The 26,718-nt window shown below is 35.1% G+C and overlaps 4 protein-coding genes, 1 long non-coding RNA gene and 1 pseudogene across 8 annotated transcripts; 1 reads left to right on the top strand and 5 right to left on the bottom strand.

The window, feature by feature from the left end:
- Positions 1-207: 207 nt before the first annotated feature.
- On the bottom strand, positions 208-6,376 carry LOC108813837 (presequence protease 2, chloroplastic/mitochondrial). Its single transcript, XM_018586511.2, has 19 exons — positions 6,052-6,376; positions 5,732-5,900; positions 5,450-5,624; positions 5,243-5,375; positions 5,102-5,172; positions 4,689-4,772; positions 4,520-4,610; positions 3,900-4,420; positions 3,669-3,833; positions 3,371-3,589; positions 3,161-3,288; positions 2,415-2,604; positions 1,947-2,030; positions 1,770-1,867; positions 1,412-1,676; positions 1,172-1,334; positions 899-1,079; positions 738-809; positions 208-663 (listed from the first exon to the last, which is right to left on the bottom strand). Exons 1-19 carry the CDS (start codon positions 6,305-6,307, stop codon positions 522-524), a joined length of 3,207 nt encoding a protein of 1,068 aa, XP_018442013.2. The 5' UTR covers positions 6,308-6,376; the 3' UTR covers positions 208-521.
- An 837-nt stretch (positions 6,377-7,213) lies between these two features.
- Positions 7,214-12,515, bottom strand: LOC130497659 (probable carboxylesterase 3; annotated as a pseudogene).
- Positions 12,516-14,665: 2,150 nt separating this feature from the next.
- Positions 14,666-16,171, bottom strand: LOC108850966 (probable carboxylesterase 4, mitochondrial). Its single transcript, XM_018624409.2, is given in 7 exon segments — positions 14,666-14,894; positions 14,897-14,935; positions 14,938-15,003; positions 15,006-15,156; positions 15,158-15,282; positions 15,285-15,492; positions 15,494-16,171. Coding segments are annotated over 7 exon segments (1,116 nt in total). The 5' UTR covers positions 15,911-16,171; the 3' UTR covers positions 14,666-14,784.
- Positions 16,172-17,554: 1,383 nt separating this feature from the next.
- LOC130496152 (uncharacterized) lies at positions 17,555-18,030 on the bottom strand. The gene is made up of 2 exons (XR_008935209.1): positions 17,888-18,030; positions 17,555-17,810 (listed from the first exon to the last, which is right to left on the bottom strand). It is a non-coding gene; the product is annotated as an uncharacterized LOC130496152 (long non-coding RNA).
- Positions 18,031-21,452: 3,422 nt separating this feature from the next.
- Positions 21,453-23,186, bottom strand: LOC108861752 (zinc finger protein ZOP1). Of its 4 annotated transcripts, none has more exons than XR_008945565.1 (6): positions 23,026-23,186; positions 22,635-22,835; positions 22,469-22,553; positions 22,224-22,298; positions 22,039-22,134; positions 21,911-21,953 (listed from the first exon to the last, which is right to left on the bottom strand). XR_008945565.1 is itself a non-coding variant. In XM_018635703.2 (5 exons), the coding sequence occupies exons 1-5, from the start codon at positions 23,032-23,034 to the stop codon at positions 21,607-21,609; spliced, it is 738 nt and encodes a 245-aa protein (XP_018491205.1). In that variant the 5' UTR covers positions 23,035-23,186; the 3' UTR covers positions 21,453-21,606. The 4 variants fall into 4 exon arrangements, 1 of the variants encoding a protein (XP_018491205.1); XR_008945582.1 differs by having other exon boundaries at positions 22,224-22,292; XR_008945578.1 differs by having other exon boundaries at positions 22,224-22,275.
- Positions 23,187-23,373: 187 nt separating this feature from the next.
- LOC108848708 (agamous-like MADS-box protein AGL97) lies at positions 23,374-24,441 on the top strand. The gene has a single exon (XM_018622141.2). The coding sequence runs from the start codon at positions 23,461-23,463 to the stop codon at positions 24,340-24,342; it is 882 nt and encodes a 293-aa protein (XP_018477643.2). The 5' UTR covers positions 23,374-23,460; the 3' UTR covers positions 24,343-24,441.
- The last annotated feature ends 2,277 nt before the right edge of the window (positions 24,442-26,718 follow it).

Here is a 26,718-nt window from a genome sequence, read left to right as displayed (position 1 = left end):
TACACTAATTTACGCTAATAATGTGATGACAAATTTCATAGGGTTTTTATTAAAGTATCAAAAAATTTAATGTAAGAAATTTATCTAATTCTCTCTTTAATATGTATACTTACATTAATATTTTAGTTCAGAAAAACTCATTAAGAAACAGTCCTACTAGGAAGCATGAAATGCATGAGGAACATGACATAACAAGAGCGGGATACATGGTGAGTTATAGATGCATCTCTCTTTTTTTATCTAAGAACCATTTGTTTTAACAAGCAAACAGTTGGGCTCATCATTTTAAACCACATGCGAACTAAACAAGTTTGGCTCAAACCTAAAAGGCACTAAAAATTCCTGGAGTGCAACAGTTGCTAAGCCTGTGTTTTAGTAAACTGGTAAATTTCATTCCACTATGATAGATTTGGCATATAGCTTTTGTAAGCATAGTGAAGCAAAAACTAAAAAGGTGAGCTTAGAGATATGATGCCTCGTTCCATGAACCTAAGAAAACTCCTTCCTACTTTTTAAAGAGTTCATAGAGCTTTCTTCACCTCGAAAAAGTTTGAGTGTTCTTTGTTAGCTGCATCAATGTCTTCTTGTGACGCCACGGCCACTGCAACACCTTTATCTCTAACAGAATCTACCGCCTCTGCGAATTCCTTAAAGTCCTTCAAACTGTGAAGATAAAAACAAGAAGTTAGTTTTGTAATATGTTCAAGAAAGTGCAAAAACGAGAGAATGATATTAACCTTGTTGATAATATCTCTTCACGCCTTATTTGCCTCTCTTCGTCAGTTACATTAAGCAAATGCCTCAACAAACTGGTGACAGAGAAGGGAAATTATATTCATAACCAATCACTTAGTTTTTAAAAAAAAAAAGACAGAACCTGAAGAGTTAAACACCATACCTGCTATAACCTTTGGCATCAGGGAGCTGATACGAATCAACGTCCCCAATTGTTCCAATAACGGCTTTAGTAAGGGTGTCTTCATCGACGTCAAGGCCACGTAAGAAGTCTCCAGTTCCATCATATATGTCTAGTGTCTTCAGTAAGTTGGGATCACGGTAAGACAAGAACGAAAACACTCCTGAACGAGGGAAAATCCAAAGTTCAGGTCTGAAGAAGAACTTAACACGACGTAAACTATCTCCAATTAATGAAGAAAGGAAAGAAGTTGACCTGAATGTGAATCAAAATCACAGAAACCTCCATATGCACCACCACTTACACGAACACGGTCCCATAACCATGTGTTACCAATATGCTTTGATATAACATATGAACTCCCATCAAGCTTGTAGCCATTGCTGTATATGTTACCTGCTTTCCCCACATAGTTCACCTGTTCAAGAAGATGTATATAAGAAAACACACACCAAAGGACACATGAATATGCAGAAGGGTTTTCATTATACTTACCTGAGTTGGTATTACTATAGCTTCATTTCTCAAAGGAAGCCGTGCATCCCAAGTCACTTGTCCACTAGAAGGCTTTTCAGGGAGTGAATCAAGGAACTCCCCAACAAATTTCTCCGTGCTTGTGAGGGATTTCCCATCAGCAGTCATATTAACTATGCAACCATTCTTAGAAAGGAGAGATGTTCTGATTTCTTCAAGTGAGGCAGAAATGCCTTCCCAGTCTTGATCCACCTTCTGTTCCAGAGTATGTAGAAATTCAAGGTAACTTGAAAAGGAAGAGTAAAAATCTGTTAGGCTATACTACTTTCAGGAGCAAATTGAAACTCGCATTTTAAGAAAAGAGTTATCATGTTTCAACCTGAGACCATTCATCTGTTCAGACATCCATCCAGCAGCATTCAACATTGCATCCATCCTCGCAGCAGCGATTCCTTGACCACTTCCTCTCAATCGGTTCTTAAATGAACACGAGTTGGTGTTATGTTACTACCACCGTGCTCTATCTATAAGACAAAAAGAAGAAAGGTCTACATACCTCCATCCCTGCTCTACTCTGAGAGACAAATTGTTTAAACCGCTGTTTATCTGTAAATCGAACCTCTTGCAGCACACAGTTCATCTGCAGCAAGACAAAAGGAAATGAAGCTTAAGTAACAAAGTACAACTTTTATTCCAAATAATCTAGATTTCAAGAATCGCCATGGCTCTTGTATCAAACAAAGGTTACATTCTATTGTCTACAGTGTTTCACCGTTTAAAATCTCGAAAGTAAGAATTATTTTCTAAGTTCAGCGCTAAAGTTGAGATTAGCTACAGTGTCTACATTCTATTCAGCGCTAAAATCCTATAAATAACATCAAAAATTGCTCTGCAAATGGGACGAGCACAAGGAGACAGAAGAGATGTTCTATAGGTATAGACACAAATAAAAGAACATTGCCTGTCTCAACAAAGGAAAATCTCAAGCTACATGTGATCAATTAAAGATGTTAAAAACAATTACCAGGTTAAAAAGGTCTTCAGCCCGTCCAACCATGGATTTCCCACGAACAATAATTTTGCTACATGGAACATCACTGCCCCACACAGAGGATGTAAAAGGATAAACATATATCCCTCCGGTTTTCCTTCCAATCAACTGATTAAGTTGTACAAAACTCAAATCTTGAGTGCCCATCTCCAGTAAAGATTGACTGTCAGACAGAAATTACATAGGATTTCAAATTTGGTTGCTCTTGCTCATTCATTCAGACTGGCGAAAAACTATTGTAAAACCATATAGATAGTTATAAACTGCATCTTAAATAATCGGTCAAACTAACAGAAAATTAAGAGAATAGCATGCGAATGTCTGGGTATTGGGTGGAACAAGACAAAAGTCAAACGAATGTTTCGTGCCATTGTTAGTAGAAAAATAAGTTATCAGAAATTGACATGGAGTAGTAAAGCTCAGATGGAGCAATTTCTTCAACTAAGCATTTCTAAAGCATCCAAGAAAACTCAAGAGTAGTAAAGCTCACATGGAGCAATTTCTTGGACGAGATAACAAATATGTCCTATTAAATGCTTAAAACTACATTAGACGTCGAAGACATTTTTTTGTTTATAAACTCTGGAGGACAGGGAATGCTTGGAAATTATTTTAGCAGTACTTCACCAAACATTTTCATATTAGCCATTCTGGAAAAGTGAAAATCAGAAAAGCAGTATAAAAGGTTTAATTATAAGAGGTAGAGGTGAACAAGTTACCAGAAGAGGGGTACTAGAGGAAGAAACTCCTGCCTCAGTGAGCCCATATCAAAGACTACTTCAGTGTATAGTATATCATTTGTAAAAAGATCATGCCGCAACACCTTCACGCCATTTATATCACCAACCTATAAAGCATCATATCAGAATCAAGCTGAAAAAGATGTTAAGTATCCAACAACATCAGAGAGCTAGTATTATAATGATCACCTCAGTGGGAACAAATTTAGGTTCCTTTGGAATGTCACTCAGATTTAAACTTGGAACGCATTTCAGTGCTTCGGGAGAGTCAGGAGTCTCTTGCTTCAATCTCAACTCCTCTGTGGCACGCGCTAGTTCTGCAAGATCCTCATCTGTCATACTTGCTTTAACTTTTTGCAGAGCATTTTTCTCCTCCACTTCTTCTAGAGAAGCCTTTTCTGGGTCAGGCTGCAAAACAAAAACGTGTTTTTGGCAAATAATTATATAAACATCAGAAACCACTGAGACACTCGGAGAAGGAAAATACCTGCATCTCGATGGTAACACAGTGAGGGTTGTTCAAAATAAACTTCTCTATCAGCGGGGAAAAGACAGCCTTGGATCCTTCCTCAGCTATTCTAGCTTTCAGGGTCTTCAATGGTTCCTCATACTTAAGTGGCTCAAAAGGATCCATGTCGTATATCCATTTCCCCTAAACAACACAACACTAAATAAGAAACGATACAGACAAACTTAAGAAAAAGGCAGATAAACTCACAATTGATTGGAGCATAAGTGATAAACCACGAGGGGACGATCCTGTATTGTTTTCTCTCATAGAAAACTCAATGGTATTCATGGATGCCTCAACAGCATCAGTGTCAAACCCCTCATCTGCCAATTTTCTCAGAGTATCCATGATCAGCTCTTCAACCTTTTGGACCTTATCATCAGAAACACCTTTCAAACCAACACTGAACTGGGGCTGGAGAAGTTCATCTTCCACCCCACTATTGACAAGAGCTTCTCCCAAACCGCTTTCCAATAAGATTTTTCTCAATGGAGAAGCAGGAGTCCCAAGCATTAGATGATCTAAAAACCCAAGTGCGAGCTGAGTTTGCAAGTCCAGTGGCTTTTCAGAGAGTAGCCAGTTGAGGCACACCATGTGCTTCTTCTTAAGGTCACCATCTCCACCAGCAGGGTATTTCTCAACGATTCTGCGAGGACCAGAGAACAGCTTCTGTGGTTCAACCTTTGAACTATCTGGAGCTGGGCTTGCATCAAACATGTCCAAGTATTCTGCACAAATTAGTAAAATAAAGATCATTTTACTGTAATGTAAATCAAGAAAAGGACAATCTCGTACTGAAAATATAGTATAAAGATACGGCTCTTTACCACTCAGGACTTTGAGGCGGTGAACTGGATCATCATCTCCGTAAAACCATATTCTGGCATTGCTCGGGTGATAATACTGACGGTGGAACTCCTGGAATTTTGACAATAAGAAGAACAATATATTATACCACTCTTTGTTTAACTAAAGCACATGAATAGCTTAACAAACCTTAAATTTATCGAATGTAAGCTTCGGGATATCTTTTGGATCACCTCCACTGTCCACACCGTATGTATTTTCAGGGCATAAGGCCTATTAAAAGAGAACAAAAGATAAAATAAGTATACAATTCCATAAGAATCACCGAACAAAAGAATAATGAAAGCACATGACATAACAAAGAGTTCAGTAGCAGATACTGAAGTGATGTTCTGTGAGAAAATTCAATTATCATTACTCTGACTGCACATCAACGTGATGACCAGTGTAAGAAACAAACAAAATATCAAATACAGATGTTCACATGCAAAGATATATACACACACACACACACACACACACACACATTTAGTCATGTAAAGTATTCATATTTCACTCTTAGAAAGTGATTGGTAGAAGAAACTGTTAGAATCAAAACTTGCCTGTTGAGTAATCCGCCCTAGTATGTTATCAGGCTGTGAGTAGACACCTTTCATCTCATTGAAAACAACGCCTGATATGGAGAGCAAGTTAACAAAATAGCTGCCAAAAAAACGAAAGCTAAAAATCGTAAGAGAAAGAACCTTTGTAAGAAATGTCTTCAGAAGGATGGTTAAGCTCATAGTGCCAACCCTCCTGCTGAAAAGTGTGCACGTCGTCTACACACTTGGGGAAGAACACAGCGTCCAAGTATACATCGACAAGATTGTAGAAATCCTAGCAAACATAATGCGATGAGAAAATACTTGAAAAGTTATGAACTTAGAACAAATCCTAGCAAACATATATACCTTTGTATTTGTGGAAGCAACAGGGTAGCAAGTCCTATCAGGATAGGTGAATGCATTGAGGAAAGTATGCAGGCTCCCCTTCAATAACTCGACAAAAGGCTCTTTAAGAGGGTACTTTCTTGACCCGCATAAAACGCTATGTTCGAGTATGTGAGGGATGCCAGTGGAATCCTTCCTGCATCAATATAAAGAAGAGAACTTTTCAAAAGTGACTAAAGATTAACAAGCAGCAGCAGGCAGGAGAGAGATTCATGTATTTGTACTACTAGTAAAAACACTTACGGAGGAGTCCTGAAAACGACACCAAAGACCTTGTTCTCATCATCGTTAGAAACAGACATGACCTCGCAACCGGTCTTCTTGTGTCGGAAGAGAACAGCCTTGGATTTACACTCTGAGATGAACTCTTCCCGAGATTTCTCAAACCCAAGCTTCTCAGCCTCATCTTGACCTATATACATTTTCATCAAAACCATATAGCTTGATGCGATTAAAGAAAGGTTCTTAGTAACGTGAAGCTAAGAAAGATATGTTCTGAATTCAAACAAAAGCCAGAGGAAAGGAAACACACAAAAAGATGTAATTAAAAAAACCACAGTTACCAGAATAAGAAGGTGAGGTTTGTGTAGAGAGGGCGCGAGAGAACTGCCCACTGAGACAGCCACTCGCGGCGGCGGGGAGCAGCCTTAGGTCACGGCGTAGAAAGAGCTCTCTTCCAGTAGTTCCAGCAGCTGATAGCCGGCGAATGTTGCGGGCGGCCGCTGGGGATGAGCGAGAGAAGTAGGAGCGAGGGAAAAGACGGAAGAAGAGAGAGGTTGAAGCATTGTAAGAAGAGTAGCGAGTTAACGCTCGGAGCATGGCTACTACTTTCTTTTCTCCGGTGAAGACTGACGGCGAAGAGGTTTTGTTCTTCAAGGTTTTTTGATTCCTAAGAAGAGGGCAACTTAATAAATAAATAAAATGAAAATTGATACATTTACTTACTGCGATGTATTATATTAACTAAATAGTTACCACGAGTCCGTTTCACAAAAACAAAAAAAAAAAAAGGTTACCACGAGTCCTACATCGGAAGAAACAAGTTTTGACTTGCTGTATATATTAGTTTTAGTCACGTGTTCTGCACGTCGAGCTTTAGTAACGTGAGCTTTGTAATCCTAGTGGAGACATCCAGATGATGGAACAATTCAAGCCAATGTGTTTGGCCGATCCTTTGGACTTTTTTGAAATTCCAATTATTATATTAGATCACATCTTTTACTTTAATTCTAAGAGTATACCCTTGGCCTTGAGCTTGTAATCCCGAGTGGTGGAGACACCTAGTTGACGGAGCAATTGAGAGCCGATGTGTTTGTGGCCAATTCAAACAATGCAGAATTCACCTTTTGTGAAATTCCAGTAACAAATAAATCACTTCTTTTACTTTAAGTACCCATAGGTTGTACAAGTATACCATTCAAGTTTGGTCGGATAGATCTCCAATACCACAGGAGTTTGGTCGGAAAGATTTCAGGATGTGAGTATTATCCGCCAAGTTTCCAGAACATCAGCCATCAGGTTAATATAGCTTCCAACCTTTTTCCAGTCGAGATGTAAATTTTGGAAGGAAACGAGCTGCAAGGTCTACTGTTTTTTGCTACCCCTAAAAAGACAAGAGTAGCTCACAATTATGAAAGTGGAAGTGAATATAGATACAAAACTGAATAGTAGCAAGTACCTATAACTATTGTTCTCATCAAAATTTGTGTGTGTCCTCCTCTTTCTCTTTATAGTCCCATAGAACTTATTGTCTCCACTGTTCCGTACCATATCGTTACTCTTCCTCGTAGTTGAAGAATTTTAATAGCAAACTCAGTGGCCTTATGCAAGCAATCAAATAACATATATCAACTTCACAAAACCCAAAACCATGGATGGACACCAGTTGCAGAAATAAATTCATATCAATCAGCAACAACATCACATTCACCATTCTCCTCAATTTTTTTAGAACCAAAACTATATCAACTGTTCTTCCCAAATGTCGCTGTTATCTGTGGAGCCCGTGCGTAGAGTCAAGACCTTCTAACATATCAGGGAATCGTCTCAGAGAGTACCGAGTTTATCAGAAACCTTACCTTGATTTAGCTAAGAAACGAACCCGAAACTGAACCATTGTAGACTGCGAATTGAAGAACAGAAACCGGCTTCGTTGAAAGTGAGATGTTGTTTTTAGCTGTTAAAAGATCCCACATCGGACCAAACAAGCTTTTCACTACTGTATATATAAGATTAACGTACAACAAATGAACGTCGAGCTTGGTAACACGGGCTTGTGATCCGAGTGGAGACAATAAGATGTTGGGACTTTGGGCCGACCTCTTTGTGCCGGGTTCTTGGATGGCTTTCTATTGGCCTGCCCATTCCAAGTCGGAAGCTGAGGGATCGGACTCGAGCGAAGGCTTGTGGTTCGGCCTCTCTTAGAGCGGAGGAGACTGCGTGAGGCTGGTTTCACAAAGCAGCGTCCACCTCCTGCTTTCGATGGTGGAAGGATGACGAGCCGGTGCCTTCTGAACCCACTAATGACCCAAAAAGCTGGCTTCAACTGGACCAACAGCTTTTCACTTTTTTTTACACAAAACGCACTGGTTTTGTGAGACTATTAGAGCTCGCCTCCTATTCCTAGATATGAAAAAGGAATAGGCCGCGAATAAACTGTTCCACTCCGAATGAGTTTCTTCAAGAACAGGACATGCTTGGACCTAAACTTAGATCAAAAGTAGCTAGGCTTCAAATATTTTTATATGATCTTTTAATTCCATAATTGAGCAACAAGAAACAAAAATTGCTACTCTTAAACAGAGGATGATATAAACTCCACAAATATCGTCATCAACTTCAAAGCATTTTCAGAGTTAGTATAGGGAGATGGAAACAAGGCCCTTCCTCTTCTTCCTCCACCACTTCCAACTCTCCTCTCCACCCACTCTTCTCCAGCTTCGCCACGTAAGTCAACCCTTGCCGTCCAAAGACATCTTTTCCAGCCACCGCAACCAAAACCCTCTCACAACCCAGTCCGGATCCGACAACGTTTAACCACGGATCATCCACGCCATCTACGCTATTCGGACTCGCTAGCTCCCAGACTTCTGCGACTTGGCTTCTAATTCTTTCGTCTTCTATCTCGTCGACAGGTTCCTCCCCCCCCCCCCCCCAAAACCTGGATGCACCATAGCAACTCCTTTGATTCTAGGGTTAAGCTTCTCTCTGCCTGCTCTTATCGCCATGTGATGAGATATGTTAGCGCCGGCGCTATCTCCTGCGACAAAAACTCAGTCAAAGTCGGCGAGTTGGTTGATCCAAACTTCTTCACCAAACACATCAGAATGAGAAAACCGAACTAACCATTACCAAACTGAACCAAAAACCGATTTTTTTTATTTTTCTACCGAACTTCCAAACCGACAATTTTAAGTTCGGTTTTTGGTTAGTTCGGTTTGGAAGTTCGGTAGAAAAATAAAAAAAATCGGTTTTCGGTTCGGTTCGGTAATCGGTTAGTTCGGTTTTCTCAAAAAAAAAAAAATTCAAACAGTTCCAATATTAACCGAAATTCAGTACCGAACTAACTAAAATCCAAACAGAAATAACCAAACTAACCGAAATAACCGAACTAACCGAATCGAGCAAATCGAACTAACCAAAATCTGAACCGAAATAAACGAACTAACCAATTTTTTCTTTATTTTTTCAGTTCAAATCGAAAATTTAACCGAACTTACCGAAAAACAAAAAAACTTTGGTAATTTTTTTTGAAAACCTAACTAACCTATTACCAAACCGAACCAAACTTTTCTCGGTCACTTCGGTGACATTTTGCTCGACCTGAACTAACTGAATGCCAAACTAACCGACCCGAGCAACCCGAATAAACCGAACCCGCAGGCCTAATTGTACTAGTCGGACTATGTACCAATTTGTCTAATTAATTTACACATCACATCAAACTAAACTAATCCGAACAAAACCGAACCAATAAAAAGTAAATCAGTTGAACCAATGGTACAGAATCCAACCCGTACCTGAAAGCAAACAACATCAAACTAAACCAATCCAAACAAAATATGAAGGACGGGTAAAAAGGTAAGTGGTCATTTTACTAAGGAGTAGTATAGTGGGAATGGTTGACTTGTCGTCATAGATTGGATTTGATTCATGATGATAGATATAAGTTGTTGTTACTTGGCTAAACGAAAATGAAGCATGTTTTATGCTTCATTAGAAAATTTGCAGGCGAACTTATAGCCAGTATTGTTTTTTCTTAGAGATAAGTTGGATTTCGGCTCGTGTATACTCCTGTTAATAAAAAGAGGAAAAAAATATCATTGTACTAGTCGGCCTACCAATCTGTCTAGTTAATTTACACACCACATCAAACTAAACCAATCCAAACAAAACTTACCAATAACAAAGTAAATCAGTTGAATCAATAGTACATAATCCAACCCGTACCTGAAAGCAAACTCGGGTCGAGCCCATGAAAAACAAAGCCCAAATCTTGAAACAAATGGGTTCCACCGTCTCTCTCTCTCTCTCTCTCTCTCTCTCTCTCTCTCTCTCTCTCTCTCTCTCTCTCTCTCTCTCTCTCTCCTCTCTCTCTCTCTCTCTCTCTCTTCTCTCTCTCTCTCTCCTCTCTCTCTCTCTCTCTCTCTCTCTCTCTCTCTCTCTCTCTCTCTCTCTCTCTCTCTCTCTCTCTCTCTCTCTCTCTCTCTCTCTCTCTTCTGATTCGAAAGAGAGAAAATTTTAGGTAGACCAATCATGATTCAATCGGAATCGATCTGTTATCTGTTGACTTGATCGCTGTAAACACTCACATTTAGAGCCTTAGACAATGTGGCAGAGGCATTTACAGTTAGCTTTGTGAGTTTTGCTCATGTGGGGTTTTAGAGAATTGTAAAATCATTTCTGATACTGTATCCTTAATAAACTGTAGTCAATTCTGACCGTCCTTAAAAAAAATGCGGCTATATTTTTTGTTTTACATTTTTTTTTAGAAATTTTGTTTTTGTATTTGTGTTTTTAGTCATGTTTTTCTTTGTATAATATTTTTAATTTATTAATAAGAGATTTTTAATAATTGTATTAACATAGTTGGACCACACATATATCAATAAGTCATGTTGCTGTATTAATAGAATATATATTTATTTTGTCTAAGCTATTGATTTGTGATAGCAGCTGAAGCTATGTTGGGAAGGGAAAGAGGGTTGATGATAAGAACAGAGTATCGCTTAACCGTCACATACATTAGATAAGCTCACATATGTCATTGTTATGATATTCTGATATACTTATAGTTAAAGAAAAAAAGAGACAGAAAATACATTATTTTCAATCCATTGTAGTGCGAAAACGGATGGTACATCAAGGTGTCTTGAAAAGTATATCCCCCCAATCTCACCGTCCATATACATATCTGACCACATCGAGGGATAAGTCTTTGTCCTTCTTTGTACACTTGAACGTCATAAAAAAACTTATTGTCATTGTTAGTTCCTTGCCTTAACAAACAATTCCATGTTGTTAAATAAATGATCTCGTCATGGAATGCTATGACATATGGAGTAGCATTGAATGCCATGTTTTTTATGCTTAAATCATCCCTGTTGGAATAACAATGGTACTCGAGAAGCCTACCAGGACCGAGTTCGTTTTGTATTACAACACGGTTTTTAACACAAGCTTCTTGTCCACTAAAGTATCTAATGGTAACCAAGATAAAAATTATGAGGTGTTTCATTTTTTTTCTTCCTTTTGATCTAAATGCTCACGAATGGTGTAACAAAGGCATAATTTCATAGTTTTAAAAAATTGTTTTCGTGTGGAACATCTTTCGTTTAAAGTAATAAATACTATCATACTCCCTCCGTTTTCTTTTATAAGTCGTTTTAGAATCTTGCACATAGATTAAGAAAAACATAAATTTCTTATATTTTCTAGAAAAAACATCATTAATTGTTTACATAACCACAAATCAACCAATGAAAAAATAGAAGACATATTATCATTGGTCATACAACATTAACTGTTAATAAATTTTACATAGAAAACCGAAAACGTCATATAATTTGGAACAAAAAAATTCTTCTAAAACGACTTATAAAAGTAAACGGAGGGAGTGCTAATTAGTAAAGTTTTTTTTGACCAAAATTTATTAGTACAGATTCTTTTAATAAATATCAATGTTTACCGTATATTTCAAGATTTCTGTAAAACAAGTTTGACAAGTTGTTATTTATCTTTTTTATAATATTTCAATATCTCTCTTAAACTAGTTTTAAGATTTGCAATATCTATTTTACATTTTTAGTTTTGTTATTATCAATTAACTTTTATGTTTATATTTTATCTTATGTAATCTACATTTGTTAGATTGATACTTTTATGCTTTTGATATTGAAAAGGTCCAATGGCCATTTAAAAATGCATGATCATTCATTAGTATCTCAAAATGAGTATACAATAAATATAATTATTGTACTTTACATGAATAATTTAAATATTTGAATTACAAATATAAATGTAAATTAAACCAATTAGGAGTGACATATAGGATATAAGTGTTTTCTACTTTTCGAGTATCTCAAAGCTATTTCTATTTTTCGAGTATCTTAAAACTATTTCTATTTCTCTGTCTTTTTTTCTCTTTTTTTTTTTTAAATTTTCTTCTTATAATTTAGAAAATAGAAAACACATTATTTTTATTCCAACATAGTGGTAAAACGGATGATGTATCAAGGCTTCGTGTAAAGTATATCCCTTCAAGTTTGGCCTTCCATCCACGTATCTGAACACATCGAGGAACAAGCCTTGTTCATGCTTTGTATACTTCGACCTCAAAATAATACTCCATGATAGCTCCTTGCCTTAGCAAACAATTCCATTTAGGTATCTTGTCATTGAAGTTGATGACATAAGTAGCATTGAAGTTCAAGTTCTTAACACCTAAGGCCTCGATTGGTACAACAGATGAAGAAGAAATAGCAGAATGCTGTAAAAGCAGTATGCTGTATAAGCTGTATGTTCTCATTAAAATTTTAATAAAGTGATTGGTAGAACAGTAGCATTATACAATTTTAAAATTATCATAAAGGTTATTATATAATATATTTATTTGAAAATAATATATATTAAATTATAATATATATTAATAGTATATTTGTTATTAAAAATAATGAATCTTATTTAATTTTATAAATTAAATTAATTTTTAAATGTGAAATAATATTATTAAAAAAAATAAAATTTATTTAAAAATAAAATTTATTTTTGGATATAAAATAATTTGATATAATTAAATAAATAAATAAATTAAAAATAATTTATAAAAATCATCATTATTTATTTATTGGTTGACCAATAAATGATCCATATATAATATTATCATAAAAATAATCTATGACATATAATTTATTTATTTAAAAATAATATAAACGTTTTTATTTTATAATATATAAATATATATTATGTTATTTTTTTATTTAAAATAATGAATGATATGTGTAATTATATAAATTTTATTATATTTTAAATGTGAAATATTGTTATTTAAAAAAAAAAATAATTAATCACAACTTTAGTTTTTTTGAAAATATAATTTTTTTTTTATAAACATAACTTTTATATTATTAAACATATATAAATTAATTATATAAAATTATTTTTGAATTTATATATATTCTAAATGCAAATGCTCTTCCAAAAGCTTCATATAAGAGCATTGAGCAAAGAGCATTTGGAGAGCATTAGCATCATCTAAATACTTTTCTAAATGATTTTGTTATCAATGTTGATTGGATGATAAAGAGCATAATGCTAATGCTAATGCTGTACCAATCAAGCCCTAAGTCATTGTCTTTGGAATAACATTGCAACTTGAGAAGTCTATCAGAACCAAGTTCGTTACGAAGTATAACACGATTTTTAATGCAAGTTTCGTGTGCCCTAAAATATGTAGTGGTTACGAATATAAAAAGTATGAAGTGTTTTCATTTTTATTCTGAATGATCACGAGTGGAGTCATAAAAGCAATAGTGTGTTGAATATATTTTTGTTTAAAGTACTAAATAATATCTTACCTTATTAGTAAAGTTGTTTTTAAATCTTGTATTTTTAGAAAAAAAAAATCTTTCAAGATTTTCTCTTCAAACAAGTTTGACAAGTTGGTAAGTATCTTACTAAATCTTTTTTTTAAGAAAATAATATTTTAAGATTACATTTTCTCTTAAACAAGTTTTAAGATTTACCATGTGGAAGCAAAATAATATATAACCTCATTGATGCAAAGTCTTATTCTTGTAGGCACGTGAGGCTGTTCAAACTTGATTCTTCGCCACGAACCTCCTGCTCGTAGTACTAAGACCCAATGCCTCTAAGTTTCTCATATGAACATATAAAAACAGTGGAGACTACTATGCATTGATCAAGAACATGATCGTGTTTCAAAAAATAAATGCAAACTTAAAATATTCTTCTTGAGCAAAAACCCATTGGATTTGAGGGCGGGTAGTGTTATGCTTTGTCTCATCTCGGGATTATAGCTGCACATTTTTCTGCAAACAATGTATAGAAACCTACCCGCAAATAATCATGTTGCATCTTCCCATCCATGGTAGACCCGAGTCAAGTATTATGAGCCTTGAACTGAGATTAAAAAAATGTTTTAGATTGTAGTTTTATAAATGTAAATTTGAAAATTAGGGTCTTGATCTATATACCTTTTAGAAATCAAGACCATTTCTTTTCTTAAAGAAAGTTACCAAAAAGGAAAAGGATACAGTGCAAATGTATTGTGAGCACATGTTTCTAAGCACATTTTAAAAAATGAATCCGTGGTTACGTTGTCGTGTACTCACCAAAGCATATCCGACCTGGATCCGACAACGTTTAACCACGTTTAAAAGGATACAGTGCAAATTACTATTTGAACTCATTTCAATAATTCTTTTAGTTGCTTTGATAGGTGCAATTTCTGTGACTACTCATGTGATAGGCACTACTAATTAACCATAGTTGATTCATTTTTCGTTAATTAGGTGAGTAGCTTTATTTTTCTTCTTCTTTCATTACGTAAATGACTTAACTTTCTGCAAATAATAGAGGCTGTAGATTTGGCTTTGCAAAGTTCCCAAGAAGAAAGGTTGAAACATGTGCGACTCTATCAACCAATCTTTATGTATAGAGTTAGTGAATACATTGCGTAAGGAATGGATTTGACATTATCGATCTTAAAAACACCAAAGCATCAAATTTATTCGTATCATTACTCTAAAGTCAAGAACAGAGTTTAAGATATTCCTTCAACTGGTAATAAACTCGACGAACTTTTTCATGAATTTAGGAGCATTTTCAGAATCAGGGTTTAAGAGATGAAAGCAATGATCTTCATCTCCCTCCGCAACCACCTCCCATCTCCTTTCCACCCACTCTTCTTCAGCTTCTCCGCATAACCAAACCTTGCCGCAAAAACAAATCTTTCCCAGCCACAGCAACCAAAACTTTCTCACATCCCAACCCGGAAAATCCGAGTCGGATCCAACCACGTTAAACAGCGGATCATCCGTCCCGTTCACGCTGTTCGGACTCGCGATCTTCTCCCAAACCTCCGCGACTCCTCTTCTCGTCTCCACGTCTTGCACATCGTGCTCGTCGACCGGATCCTTACTCCAAAAAAGCTGGATGAACAATCGCAACCCCTTTGATTCTAGGGTGAAGCTTCTCCTCGCCGGCTCTCATGGCCATGTGGTGACACATATTGGCTCCGGCGCTATCTCCGGCGAGAAAAACTCTGTCGAATCTGCGTATTCGTTGATCCAATCAACAGGACCAGACCCATCTGAGTGTGAGAACACCCACTGGATCGCAGACCACGAATCCTCGTACGCCGCCGGAATCGGATGCTCCGGCGCACGGCGGTACTGAACCGACACCGCCAAGCAATTCGCGGCTTTCACAACCTCTGTCAAGAAATTGTGGTAGATGGGAGAGAAGGGGGACTCGACGATCCATGGCTCCGCCGTGGATGTAGATAAGTATCGGGAGTTTGTTACAGCCGGCGAGTTCTTTGGCTTTATGAGGAAGAAAGAGGCGAGCGGAGAGGTTATGCTTTGGTGAGTACACGACGTCCTTGGAAACGACACCGTTTTGTGGTGTTAGAGACGCTGGGAGGGTTTGGGTGCCGGAGAGACGCTCGACGCGACCGTCTTTGTAAATCTTGACGAACGGAGGATGCTCGGAGACGAGATCAGATGAAGAGTGTGAACAAATACTACGAAGTGTTAGCCGGCACACGTGGTGGTGGTTGGAGATGCTGATGGTGGTCCGTGAAGATGACTGCGAGAAGTTAGAGCGAGGGAACTGGCGAAGTAAGCGGAAGAAGAGAGGGGGCGAACAGAGCGAGGAGGACGAGGTGATTCTTCGGAGCATGTTAGGGCAAAACTAGTTTCCCACTACAACCGACAAAAGTAGATTTCTGTGGTTTGTAGTGGTTTCTGGTGTTTTGTACCAAAAAAAAAATAACACTATAAATTGTTACAAACAACTTTAAATTTCTAAAATTCAAATGTTGGTTTTATCGTTGTTTGCGGTTGCAAAAATTTTAAAAAAAAATTTCAAAAAAATAATATAAAATAAAGATACTCAACTAAAATTTAAGTTGACATAATAGAAATACCAAAATATATTTATATTTTAATTTATCATATTCAACTTAAAAAATATTTACTATAATTGTTTTTAAAAAAATAAAAATATAAAATTATAAATATAGCCGCAACAGCAGAAAACTATGACCAATAAGGTCGGCATTTCGGTTTAGTTTCGGGTTCGGTTTGGGTTCAGTTTGGTTTGGGTAATTTGGGTTTTTATAAACTCAAACCAATTAAAACCAAAGTAGCTTTGGTTTGGGTTCGGTTTGGGTTTAATTAGGTTCGGTTTAGTTCGGTTTGGTTTAGATTTAGTTCGGTTTACATTATTATGGTCTAGTTTGGTTCGGCGTAGTTTGAGTTGGTTATAAAATATGAAGGCATCAGTTTTATAATTTTATTAAAAAATAATCAACTCATAAACGATAGAGTGAGAATAAAAAAACTTATGCTACATGATTTTATATATAATAGTATTATTTGAATCGTATTTATAATTTTTTTTAAAGATATAGAAGTTATGGAAAAATGAAAAAGGAAACTTTAACTAAAATTTACAATATGTTAATACATATATATATATATATATATATATATCATATATATATATATATATCATATATATATATATATATTTACTATATATATATATATATTTGGATTATCGGTTTGGTTCGGTTTGGTTCGGTTTAAATCCAAACCAAACCAAACCGTTCGGGTTAAGTAAAACATGAACCAATTGGGTTACATAAAGAGCACGGTTTAGTTTGGTTCGGTTTAACTTCGATTTGGTTGGTTCGGTTCGGTTCGGTTTGGGTTTTTTGCCCACCCCTCCAATAGAGTCAGACACTTAGCTACATCCACATGCAAAAGAATGTAGTTCTGGTTGAGACTTTCTTTTCGGGGTGCAGGACGTTCGCGGAGTCCGTTCCTTCCGTACCACCACAAGACTGGTCGTTCTTGGGTTTAAAAGCCCCCTAATCATAAGGGATAGGAGAAAGGTAGCCCGGACTATCGTATCAAAACGTTGTAGAAAGAGAACCTGGGCCCCCATTTCATTCGACGTTCCTGGGCAGGGAAAAAACTATTCGACCGACTTTAATTTCGGATAACAAGAAAGAAGGTGATTTGATCTGCTTTGATCAAAGAAAAAGCCCAGTCAGCCACTAACTCGGTGCAGGTCACGTGACCTACAGCTCGGCCTTCGCTTTTTGAAGCTTCCTCTACTCGCATCTCTTAGATATGGTTAAAGGCAGATTCTATTAAATACAACTGAAGGCAAACCAAGTAAGTGCGGTTTCAAACAGAGGTGAAGGAAATGTACGATCGGTGGACAAGAAATCGGTTGAAATTGTTTTGCTTTTAAGGCATTTATCCTACTTATAGTATCAGCCCTATAGTAAATTTTATATTTATTATAATAATATAGTTTTAAATGTTTTTATAATTATATAAAACAGAAATATTGTTAATTTATCATTTAACAACTGATGTATTTTGTAGTTAACTAGTTATAAGTATTCCGCAAATGCACTAACTTATAACCGTTGTATCAGTCATACAAGTTTCTCGACACATTCACGGTGGTGTTTACCAAGCTCATGGTTTCTGATACTTGTCACGTTGTTCTGAGTCCATATCTTACAGAACTCGCACCACTTCTTCCCCTGGCTTACCCAATACTATTTAAAAAGAAAACACAAACTCAGATCAAATTCGATTTGGAAACACTAGATAAGCATATAGGGTTTTGAATTACCTCAGTCATGGTTGCCGATGGTGGGTGGGGAGATGAAGAACGAATCCGAGTTCAAGAATCCAATTGAGAGAGAGAGATTAGAAACCCTAATTCCTAATCGAAACCTAGAGAGAGAAGACAATGAGGAGATTTGGGGGAAAGAAATTAATCAGTTTGGGTATTACTATTTATTTCAATCAATCGAACCGGTCTCGACACGAATAAATGAATTTGGTTTATCGAACCGGTCTCGGTTTGGTATTATTTTACAAAAGCGAAATATGGGCTTTTTAATCGATTTTAATTTAGTTGAGCCTATAAATATATCACCTGACACGAGCAAGCGTTCTCGTTTTGCTTTTAAGGCATTTATCCTACTTATAGTATCAGCCCTATAGTAAATTTTATATTTATTATAATAATATAGTTTTAAATGTTTTTATAATTATATAAAACAGAAATATTGTTAATTTATCATTTAACAACTGATGTATTTTGTAGTTAACTAGTTATAAGTATTCCGCAAATGCACTAACTTATAACCGTTGTATCAGTCATACAAGTTTCTTAATAACAATTAAAACTGTAACTACTCGCAACCGCAATCGATACAATTACACCTATCAGTTCCTAAATATGTTAGATAGTTTATTAAATTACTAAATTTCTTAAAATCTTCAGAATAAAGTAAATTTCCTAATTTTGTAAGGTCTGATATTTGATTTTAACTAAATTTTGGATTAAAAAAATTCACCATATTTGGAATTAAAGTTTATATTAGTACTAAATATGGGTCTGTGCTTACTATTTATGTGATCACAACAAAATGGTCTAGAGTATACTTTTTAAGCTCATTATTTGTTAGGTAATTAGACTGGACCATTTTCGTATATTTTAAAGATAACCCATATAAATAGTTTTCATTATTTATTTTGGTTTTGTTTCATGTTATTTTGGATTTATAGTATTTTATGCTTTTATATGTACCATCATAATATTATTTTATATGTATAATCATATAAATAATTACATATATTATATTTGTAAAACTTAATGTGAAATGTGAAAACCACAATTTAAGTTGGTGTTTGAAATTGACCTTTGTGTTGTATTTTTGTTATATATATATTGCAAACATTTTTTATAACGGTTATTGAAAAATATTTTAGTAAAAATCAGTTTTTGAATATATGTATATTTTGAATAAATTTTGATATAAATAATTTTAATTATTATTTAAATTTGAAATATGTATATAAATTTTAATTTTTTATGATTATTTTAGACAAAAAATATTTTAAGGTAATTAGATTATACCATTTTTATATATATTTTAAATCTGATAAAGATAAATAGTTTCTCATAATATAATGGACTTTCAATTTTTCTTAATAACTTAAACCTATTTTTTCTTAATATATTGTTATCCATATTTCCAAATAACATTATACTTTCTTATATTATCCATGTTTCCAAATAAATTCCAAAAGTATTTTAGTTTAATAATATAGATATATCAATATGAGTTTTTTATATAAATCATTTAATTTGTTCAAAACAATTTTTATATAAATCGAAAGGAATATAGTATAAATATTTAATATATTTAGTATACAAATTTATCTAAAATATAATTTAAGAAAAATTAATTATTTTATATATCAAAAGAATGTACTTTTAAAAAGGAAATATATTGATATATATATTACATTTTCTCTTATATTTATAACATGTTTTTAATTATAAAAATGAATTTCCATTAAAATCTCAAATATATTTTTTTGATGTTATCTTTTCCAAATTTCTGAAATCTTCCGGATTCAACAAAGATAGTTTAGTCTTCACGGACAATGAAGACGTTCTATTTTACTATTTTCCTCTTTGATTGTAATATTTGTTATCTGATTTAGTTTGATTTTACACATTATCATAAAATATATCTGGTAGCACAAATAACCGGATAAACATGATATATATTTGTTTTGTTTTTTTACTAAATGATATATATTTGTTGATACCTTATATATCAATATGTTGCTGACTTATTTATATTCTTAAGAGAAACCTCACACTATGAATGTCTTATATGTAAATCATGTAATATAATGAAAATATATCTAGGGACCTCATACTAGTAACACTTGTTACTCAGTTTAGTTTAAATATACCCAGTGGGATGAAAACTATCCTAAATCTACAAGATATCTCCTTCTGATACAATTTCTCGCATTCTGATTTGCCTACATATAGAGTTAGTAGTTTCTGACTACATTGTCAGTTCCACATATCATATTATGTACATTATGGTAATTTCACATTTCTCTATTAGGCCAAACATGACAATGTTCTCCATGCATAGCTAATTATTTCTCTGTTTTAGATAATTCAATTAAATTTCTTCTTTTATTTTATGTCTAATATGACATTATCAAAATCAAGAGCATGGTCCACTATGAGAAATTTACCAAATCGTTTGGATCAATTACTTTTTTTTTGTGCAGTTCTTTGATTATACTTAGAGTAGAAAAATCCCATTAAAAAATTCAAACACGTCACCTATTAACACTTTAAACATTCAAAATAACATTTGTATCATAAAAAAATTTCAACATATTTTACTTGTTCGTCTAATAAAAAGTTAATCTATTGTACAGATAAAATAGCGAGGTGTCAGTTTTTTCCAAAAATAATTATTTAATTAATAAAATAAATAAAATAAATAAAAATTAGAAAATTAAATAAAAATCAGAAAACTAAAAAACCTTAAAATTACATAAAATCAGAAAATTAAATAAAATTCAGAAAATTCACAAATTCAAATATCTTTTCTAGAAAACTAAAAATATTTCAAAAAAATTACAAGATTATTTTTAAAAAAATTGAAATATCATCATTGAACATAAAAGTCTCAAACATATCAGACGACGATGGTTTTTCACATAACCATTGACAATGAATTTTTTTGACATCTAATGTCATTTTCAACAATGATATTAAGATATGTTAAAAATCATCATTGTTAATTGTTATGTGAGAAACCATCACCGTCAACAGTAATATGGTTGATTTTTTTATTATCAACGGTGATATGTAAGTTTAAAAAACAATCTTGTAATTTTTAAAAAAATTATTTTGAATTTTCTAATTTTGTGAATTTTATGAATTTTAACTAAATTTTGTTTAAATTTATGTATATTAATTTAGTTTATTTTCTGATTTTTATTTAATTTTATGACTTTTTATTTAGTATATGAATTTTTTTAATTTATTATTTATTTTCTGAACTTTTGTTTATTTTCTGAACTTTTGTTTATTTTCTGATTTTTATTTACTTTTCTATATTTTTATTTAATTTTGTTTATTTTATTATTTAAACAATTGTTTTTATAAATAAACTGACACTATTATTTTTACATATACATTATGTCAATTTTTCACTTTATGAAGAGGTTATGTGGATTGAAGGTTTTTCTTTTATGATATACGAATACCAATTTAAAAATTAAAAATGTTAACTAAAATGTTTTGAAGGTTTCATATTTTAGTAGATGACAGTTTGAAGTTTTTCTTAATGAAATATTCCCTATTTAGAGTTGTGTTTGGTTCATTTTATTAAAAAAAGGAACTACAATATTCGCAAAACCATGAAACTTCCGAGAATACCACAAAGTTTAGGATTGAACGTTTTGAAGGAATAATCGAAATTAAAACATTGCTGTCCTCAGGATCAATCAATGGTTTCAAAAAGGTCTGTTGTAAAGGCCAAGCAATGATTTTTCTCGGTCTTCAACTCGTTTCCTAGCAGCTTCTCTCGCCCTCAACGCAGCTTTCTCTTCTGCAGATACTTTCTTGGGTCTCTCATCTATTCTCTTTCTCTTGTTGTTATTGCCAATCTCAACAGATGAGGCAGCTCCTTTCACATTTCTTTTCGGGTTTAAAGTAGCCGAGACAACCCTCCCAGGTAGTTTCGCCACACTTGGTCCAGCTTCTGAGGAAGGCACGGGCTTTTTAACGAGAGGCATTTTAGTGTCTTTATCTGATGAAGTTTTAAACGCAGCGTAAGCCTCCTCTTGTGTCACCCAACGTCCTGTTATCATTACCAGTGTAAGTCTCTACACAAACAAACTGTACGCCTGAGCGTAAGTGAAAGAAAGCTTGCGATTACAACATACCTATTGAGTCACTGTAATAGAATCCAGACTTTGAATCATAGTGGAGACCATTGATCTGGTTGTAATAATAGCCCGAAGCAGCGTCAAGAACCCAATCTGCCGTTAAAAAAAAAATGATTACCACATGAGACGAAAAATATATATTTATGAGCTAAGAAAAGTAGCAAACAAAAAGGTGAAAGAACCTGAAGAGTGACTCAAAAGAGGCAACCATTTTCGCTCACTGGTGATGATTCTCTATAAAGATATAGGCACTAAAACTTAAATAAGTCAACGGAAGAATCAGAGGTTGCCCTTGGTACGTTAAACCAATTCACAGATTCAATTTCATTATGTAAATATAAACAAACAGCGATCCAAAAGCCAAAGACACAACCGGTGAACTTAACAACAAAACTTGCTAAGCAATGATAAGAGGGATGATGCTTACCGTGTGTACCATCCTCGGGTGCACCGTTTGCTTTGGCAACTTCATGAGCAGTTGCTATGTCTTTCTGATAGCTACGAGTTGCTTTCTGAAATCAAAATACAATCGAATCAAATCAATAACTATTTGATAGACAAAGAAACACAAAAAGATGATTAAAATAACTCACAGCTTCGATCTGTTGGAGGAGTTTCTCGTTCTTCTTGAGCTCTTTGTCCTTGGCAGCGCTCTTCTCACGCATATCAGTGAGCTTCTTCTCGACACATTCACGGTGGTGTTTACCAAGCTCATGGTTTCTGATACTTGTCGCGTTGTTCTGAGTCCATATCTTACAGAACTCGCACCACTTCTTCCCTTGGCTTACCCAATACTACAAAATAAAAAGGAAAAACACAGACTTAGATCAAATTTTGATTTGAAAACACAAGACAAGCATCGAGGAGACAACAACCAAAAAGATCCACGATCGATTTGTAATCAAAAGGTTTCGTAATTCGAATAGATTCGTAAAACGAAATCAATCAAGAAAAGATGCAAAATCTTTTAGGGTTTTGAATTACCTCAGTCATGGTTGTCGATGGGGACGGAGATGAAGAACGAATCCGAGTTCAAGATTCCAATTGAGAGAGAGAGAGATTAGAAACCCTAATTCCCTAATCGAAACCTAGACAGAGAGAGAGAGAGAAGGCAATAAGTTTGAGGGAAATAAAAGAAAAAACAGTTTGGGTTTTTTCATTTATTCCTCTCCCTCGAACCGAACATTGATACGAATAAATGAATTTGGTTTAATCGAACCGGTCTCGGTTTAGTGTTGTTATACAAAAGCGAAATATTGGACTTACGATTTAATTAATTACGCCACAACGGAGCCTATATATACCTCACTTGACCTAAGTAAGCGTCCTCACTTTGCTTTCTTTTTTTTTTCTCTGTTTACTTACTTTCGTTGGCGATTTGAAAAAGCTAGGGTTTCGTTTACTTGGTGAAAATACAGAATGGTGAAGAAGGGAGGTACGAAGAGAAAGCCTGTGATGACGAAGATCACTGACAAAGCTTCGCGTGCTACTACTTTCACCAAACGCAGAGACGGTCTCTACAGCAAAGCGGCTCAGCTTTGTGTAATCACCGACGCTCAAATCGCAATCTTAGCGACACCATCTTCTTCAAACTCCAACGTTCCTTTCTTCTCGTTTGGTCACTCCTCCGTTGAGTCCATGGTCTCCTCCGGACAGAGACTTGCTCCTGTTTCAACGTGTGATAATACCAAAGCGACGCGAGAAGACCTAGGTATCTGTATGGCTCGCAAGGACCTAGGGTTAGGGTTTTGGTGGGACGATGACAAGCTCGTCAAATCGAATGATCCGGAAGAGCTTATGGAAGCGATGGAATCTATGAAAGTACTATACAACCGTCTCAAGGAATTGGAAGATCAAACCCTAACAACAACAACAAGGATCGACGACGAGGACATGGTTGAGATTTCACCTGAGTCGGATGAATGGAGCGAGATGGATCTTCATAAACTCCTCCAAGATTGTGATTGTGATTGTGATGATGTACCACCACTACATGATGTTGTTAGCAACACTGAAGAGGATCACAATGTATCTGAGCAAACCTGCAACAACAACAACAACTTTGTATCATTACCTGAATTAGATGAATGGAGCGAGATGGTTCTTAATCAACTTCTGGAAGATTGTGATCATGTACCAGAGCATCATAATGTATCTGAGGAAACCTGCAACAACAACAACAACTTTGTATCATTACCTGTTGCTGGAATCTTGGAAGAAGAGGCAATGAATATTGATTGGGATACTATTTTTGCATCCGATGAGGAGCTTCTTAGTGATGAGTATAAGATGTATGTATAGAAAGAAGCTCGATCAGTTGATTAATAACCCAAGTAAATCTTGTTTACAGACTATTTTCATGTAATTTGAGGAGAAAACAGTTTCGTTTGTATCCCAATGTCTTAAATCTAATGTAATAAAAAATGTTTGTTCAGGTAAAACTTTGAGTTTTGTTTGCTTCTTCTTGTTATGTTTTTGGTAATTTGTCAGAACAGATCCTTTCCAAACGTTTCGCACTTTTATCAGTGAGAAGTTTGAACTAATTGACTAGTTTATCATATCCTTTCCAAACGTTTCGCACTTTTATCAGCCTAATTAATGATCTGATCTCAAACAATCCATAAACAACTACAAGAAAGGTAAAGCTTCTATTTATATTCTTTCACTCATCTTCTGATCTCTAACTGTCATCTCCTTTCTTCTTGCCAGCTAAGCACCCCACAACCATGCAACACTAGCATTCAGTATCTATCATTACCCCCTGGTTCAAATAGAGCTTGTCCTCAAGCTCTGCAAATCTTATCTTCATCTCTTGGCTCACTGAGAAACATTCTGATACACATGGAATAGTCAAGCGACTGGAATTGATTTCTCATGCGAGACTTGTAAAATTATTGCAGCCTCTGTTGTCGTTTTACTGGAACACGAAGCAGATTTTTCTTGACCAGAATGACGATAACGTCTTTTTTTACCAAGCAAATTAAAAAAAATGATCCAGATTTGGTGGATTCATGTGTTGTAGCACCAATTGTAATTTTTTTTTCCCAATACGACCATTTCCCAAACTGCAGCAGCCAAAAACGCTCTGAGATATCTGTTTCAAAACAACCAGAATATATACTCTCTGTTAAGCATCCAATGTTTTCCTGCTATATGACAACTCTTTCAATGAGCAACTCTCTAATCTGGTCATTGTCTTGATCTGTCAGTACTATATAGACAGACTTCTCTCCACTTGATTTAGCACTTGTAATGGCCTCATATCACTTTTCAGTGACCAGATCCACCAACTGTATAAGCCGTGACAAACATGCTGCAATGTCTTGTACTTCCAACAATGCCACACAGAAAAGTAGACACTTGTTGCCACACTGTCCAAGTACAACCAGAGAGGATTTTGTGTCTCACTTGTACCAATAACCTCTGTTTAAACTTGAACAGCCACAATCCCATTGTATAAAAGTCTCCCTTCTCATGATGATGTTGCTCCTTACCTTGCTTCGCTCAAACAACAAGCCAGCAGTAAATTTTCCTTGTCTTTGAATAGAATGAGGAAGCATAATTACTGTTACACTTTCACAAAGATCATGCTGCTGTATTTTCTTCTTCAAAAATTCAGAGGTATATTACTTATCCACCTGTGTGTGCTTCACGTGGAATTTTTCAGCCTGAATCAAAAACTGTTTCCTCAGAAGTGCATCTCTGTTATTGTTCCTTTGGTGAACCAACTCAGACATAACTTGTACTGCAAGTTGTGCATCATCTCTGCTTTTATTCTCCAGTAAACAACAACAAAATTGTTCCTGAACGATCTTGTTGTAATCCCATTGTTTCTGTAGACTTTACTATTGCTGCAACAACAGACAATCAGAGTCACTCTTGGCTTCAGTTAGAGATATGTCAACTAATCTTAAAAATATCCTCTTCTGCTCTATCAACCCGTTGTGGTACTGTTGGAGTGTGCTTGCCACCAATCTCTTGTTATATAAGGATTCATTCTTTTGTAGATACGCCACCCCACTTGTTAACAGTTCTGTTCTTAAACATCCCAGACTGTTGCAAATGCCTCTTTCTTAGTCTAGTACTACCAGTGCTATGCAAATATGCTAACCCACGTTGACGTTCTAATCGCCTTTTCTTCTCTAGCTGGACCTTGATTTTAAACATCCAAAGACTTTGGAGCCAAACTTCTCTTCTTCCTGTGATGTAGTGCTTTCCTTCTCAAGAGCATTCTATTACATTTCTGAAAATCTGATACCTCAAGTTGATTTTGTCATGATCTAGGTTGTGAAATTTGATCAAATCTGTTCCAATGAAACAGAGACTCTGTTTTGGTTTACTGATTCTCCACAACAACTTCTTTCTCCAACGATTGTGACTCATTAATCGTCTCCTTTTTACAGATCGTTGTCACCACGAACCATGGTGATGGCTTCAACATCTCTGTTTCCTGCCACTTTCTTTCCAACTCCAAGCAAAAAAAAAAAAAAACAATTCTCTCTGGATCGTCATGGTTTCCCATACCGTAGGAACATTGCATCCTTTGAGGTCTTTCCAATTCTGAAAAGGACGCCACGATTGTTGCACCAAGACCCAGCCTCTCCTCTGATGATAGGAATCTCTACGAATGCTCCGGGCTGTGCCGATTCTGTTGAAACGTCTCTTGAAACCTCCATT

Source organism: Raphanus sativus, chromosome 1 (genome assembly GCF_000801105.2).
Source record: "Raphanus sativus cultivar WK10039 chromosome 1, ASM80110v3, whole genome shotgun sequence".
Classification (NCBI taxonomy): domain Eukaryota; kingdom Viridiplantae; phylum Streptophyta; class Magnoliopsida; order Brassicales; family Brassicaceae; genus Raphanus; species Raphanus sativus.
This window is presented reverse-complemented; position numbering and strand designations above follow the sequence as displayed.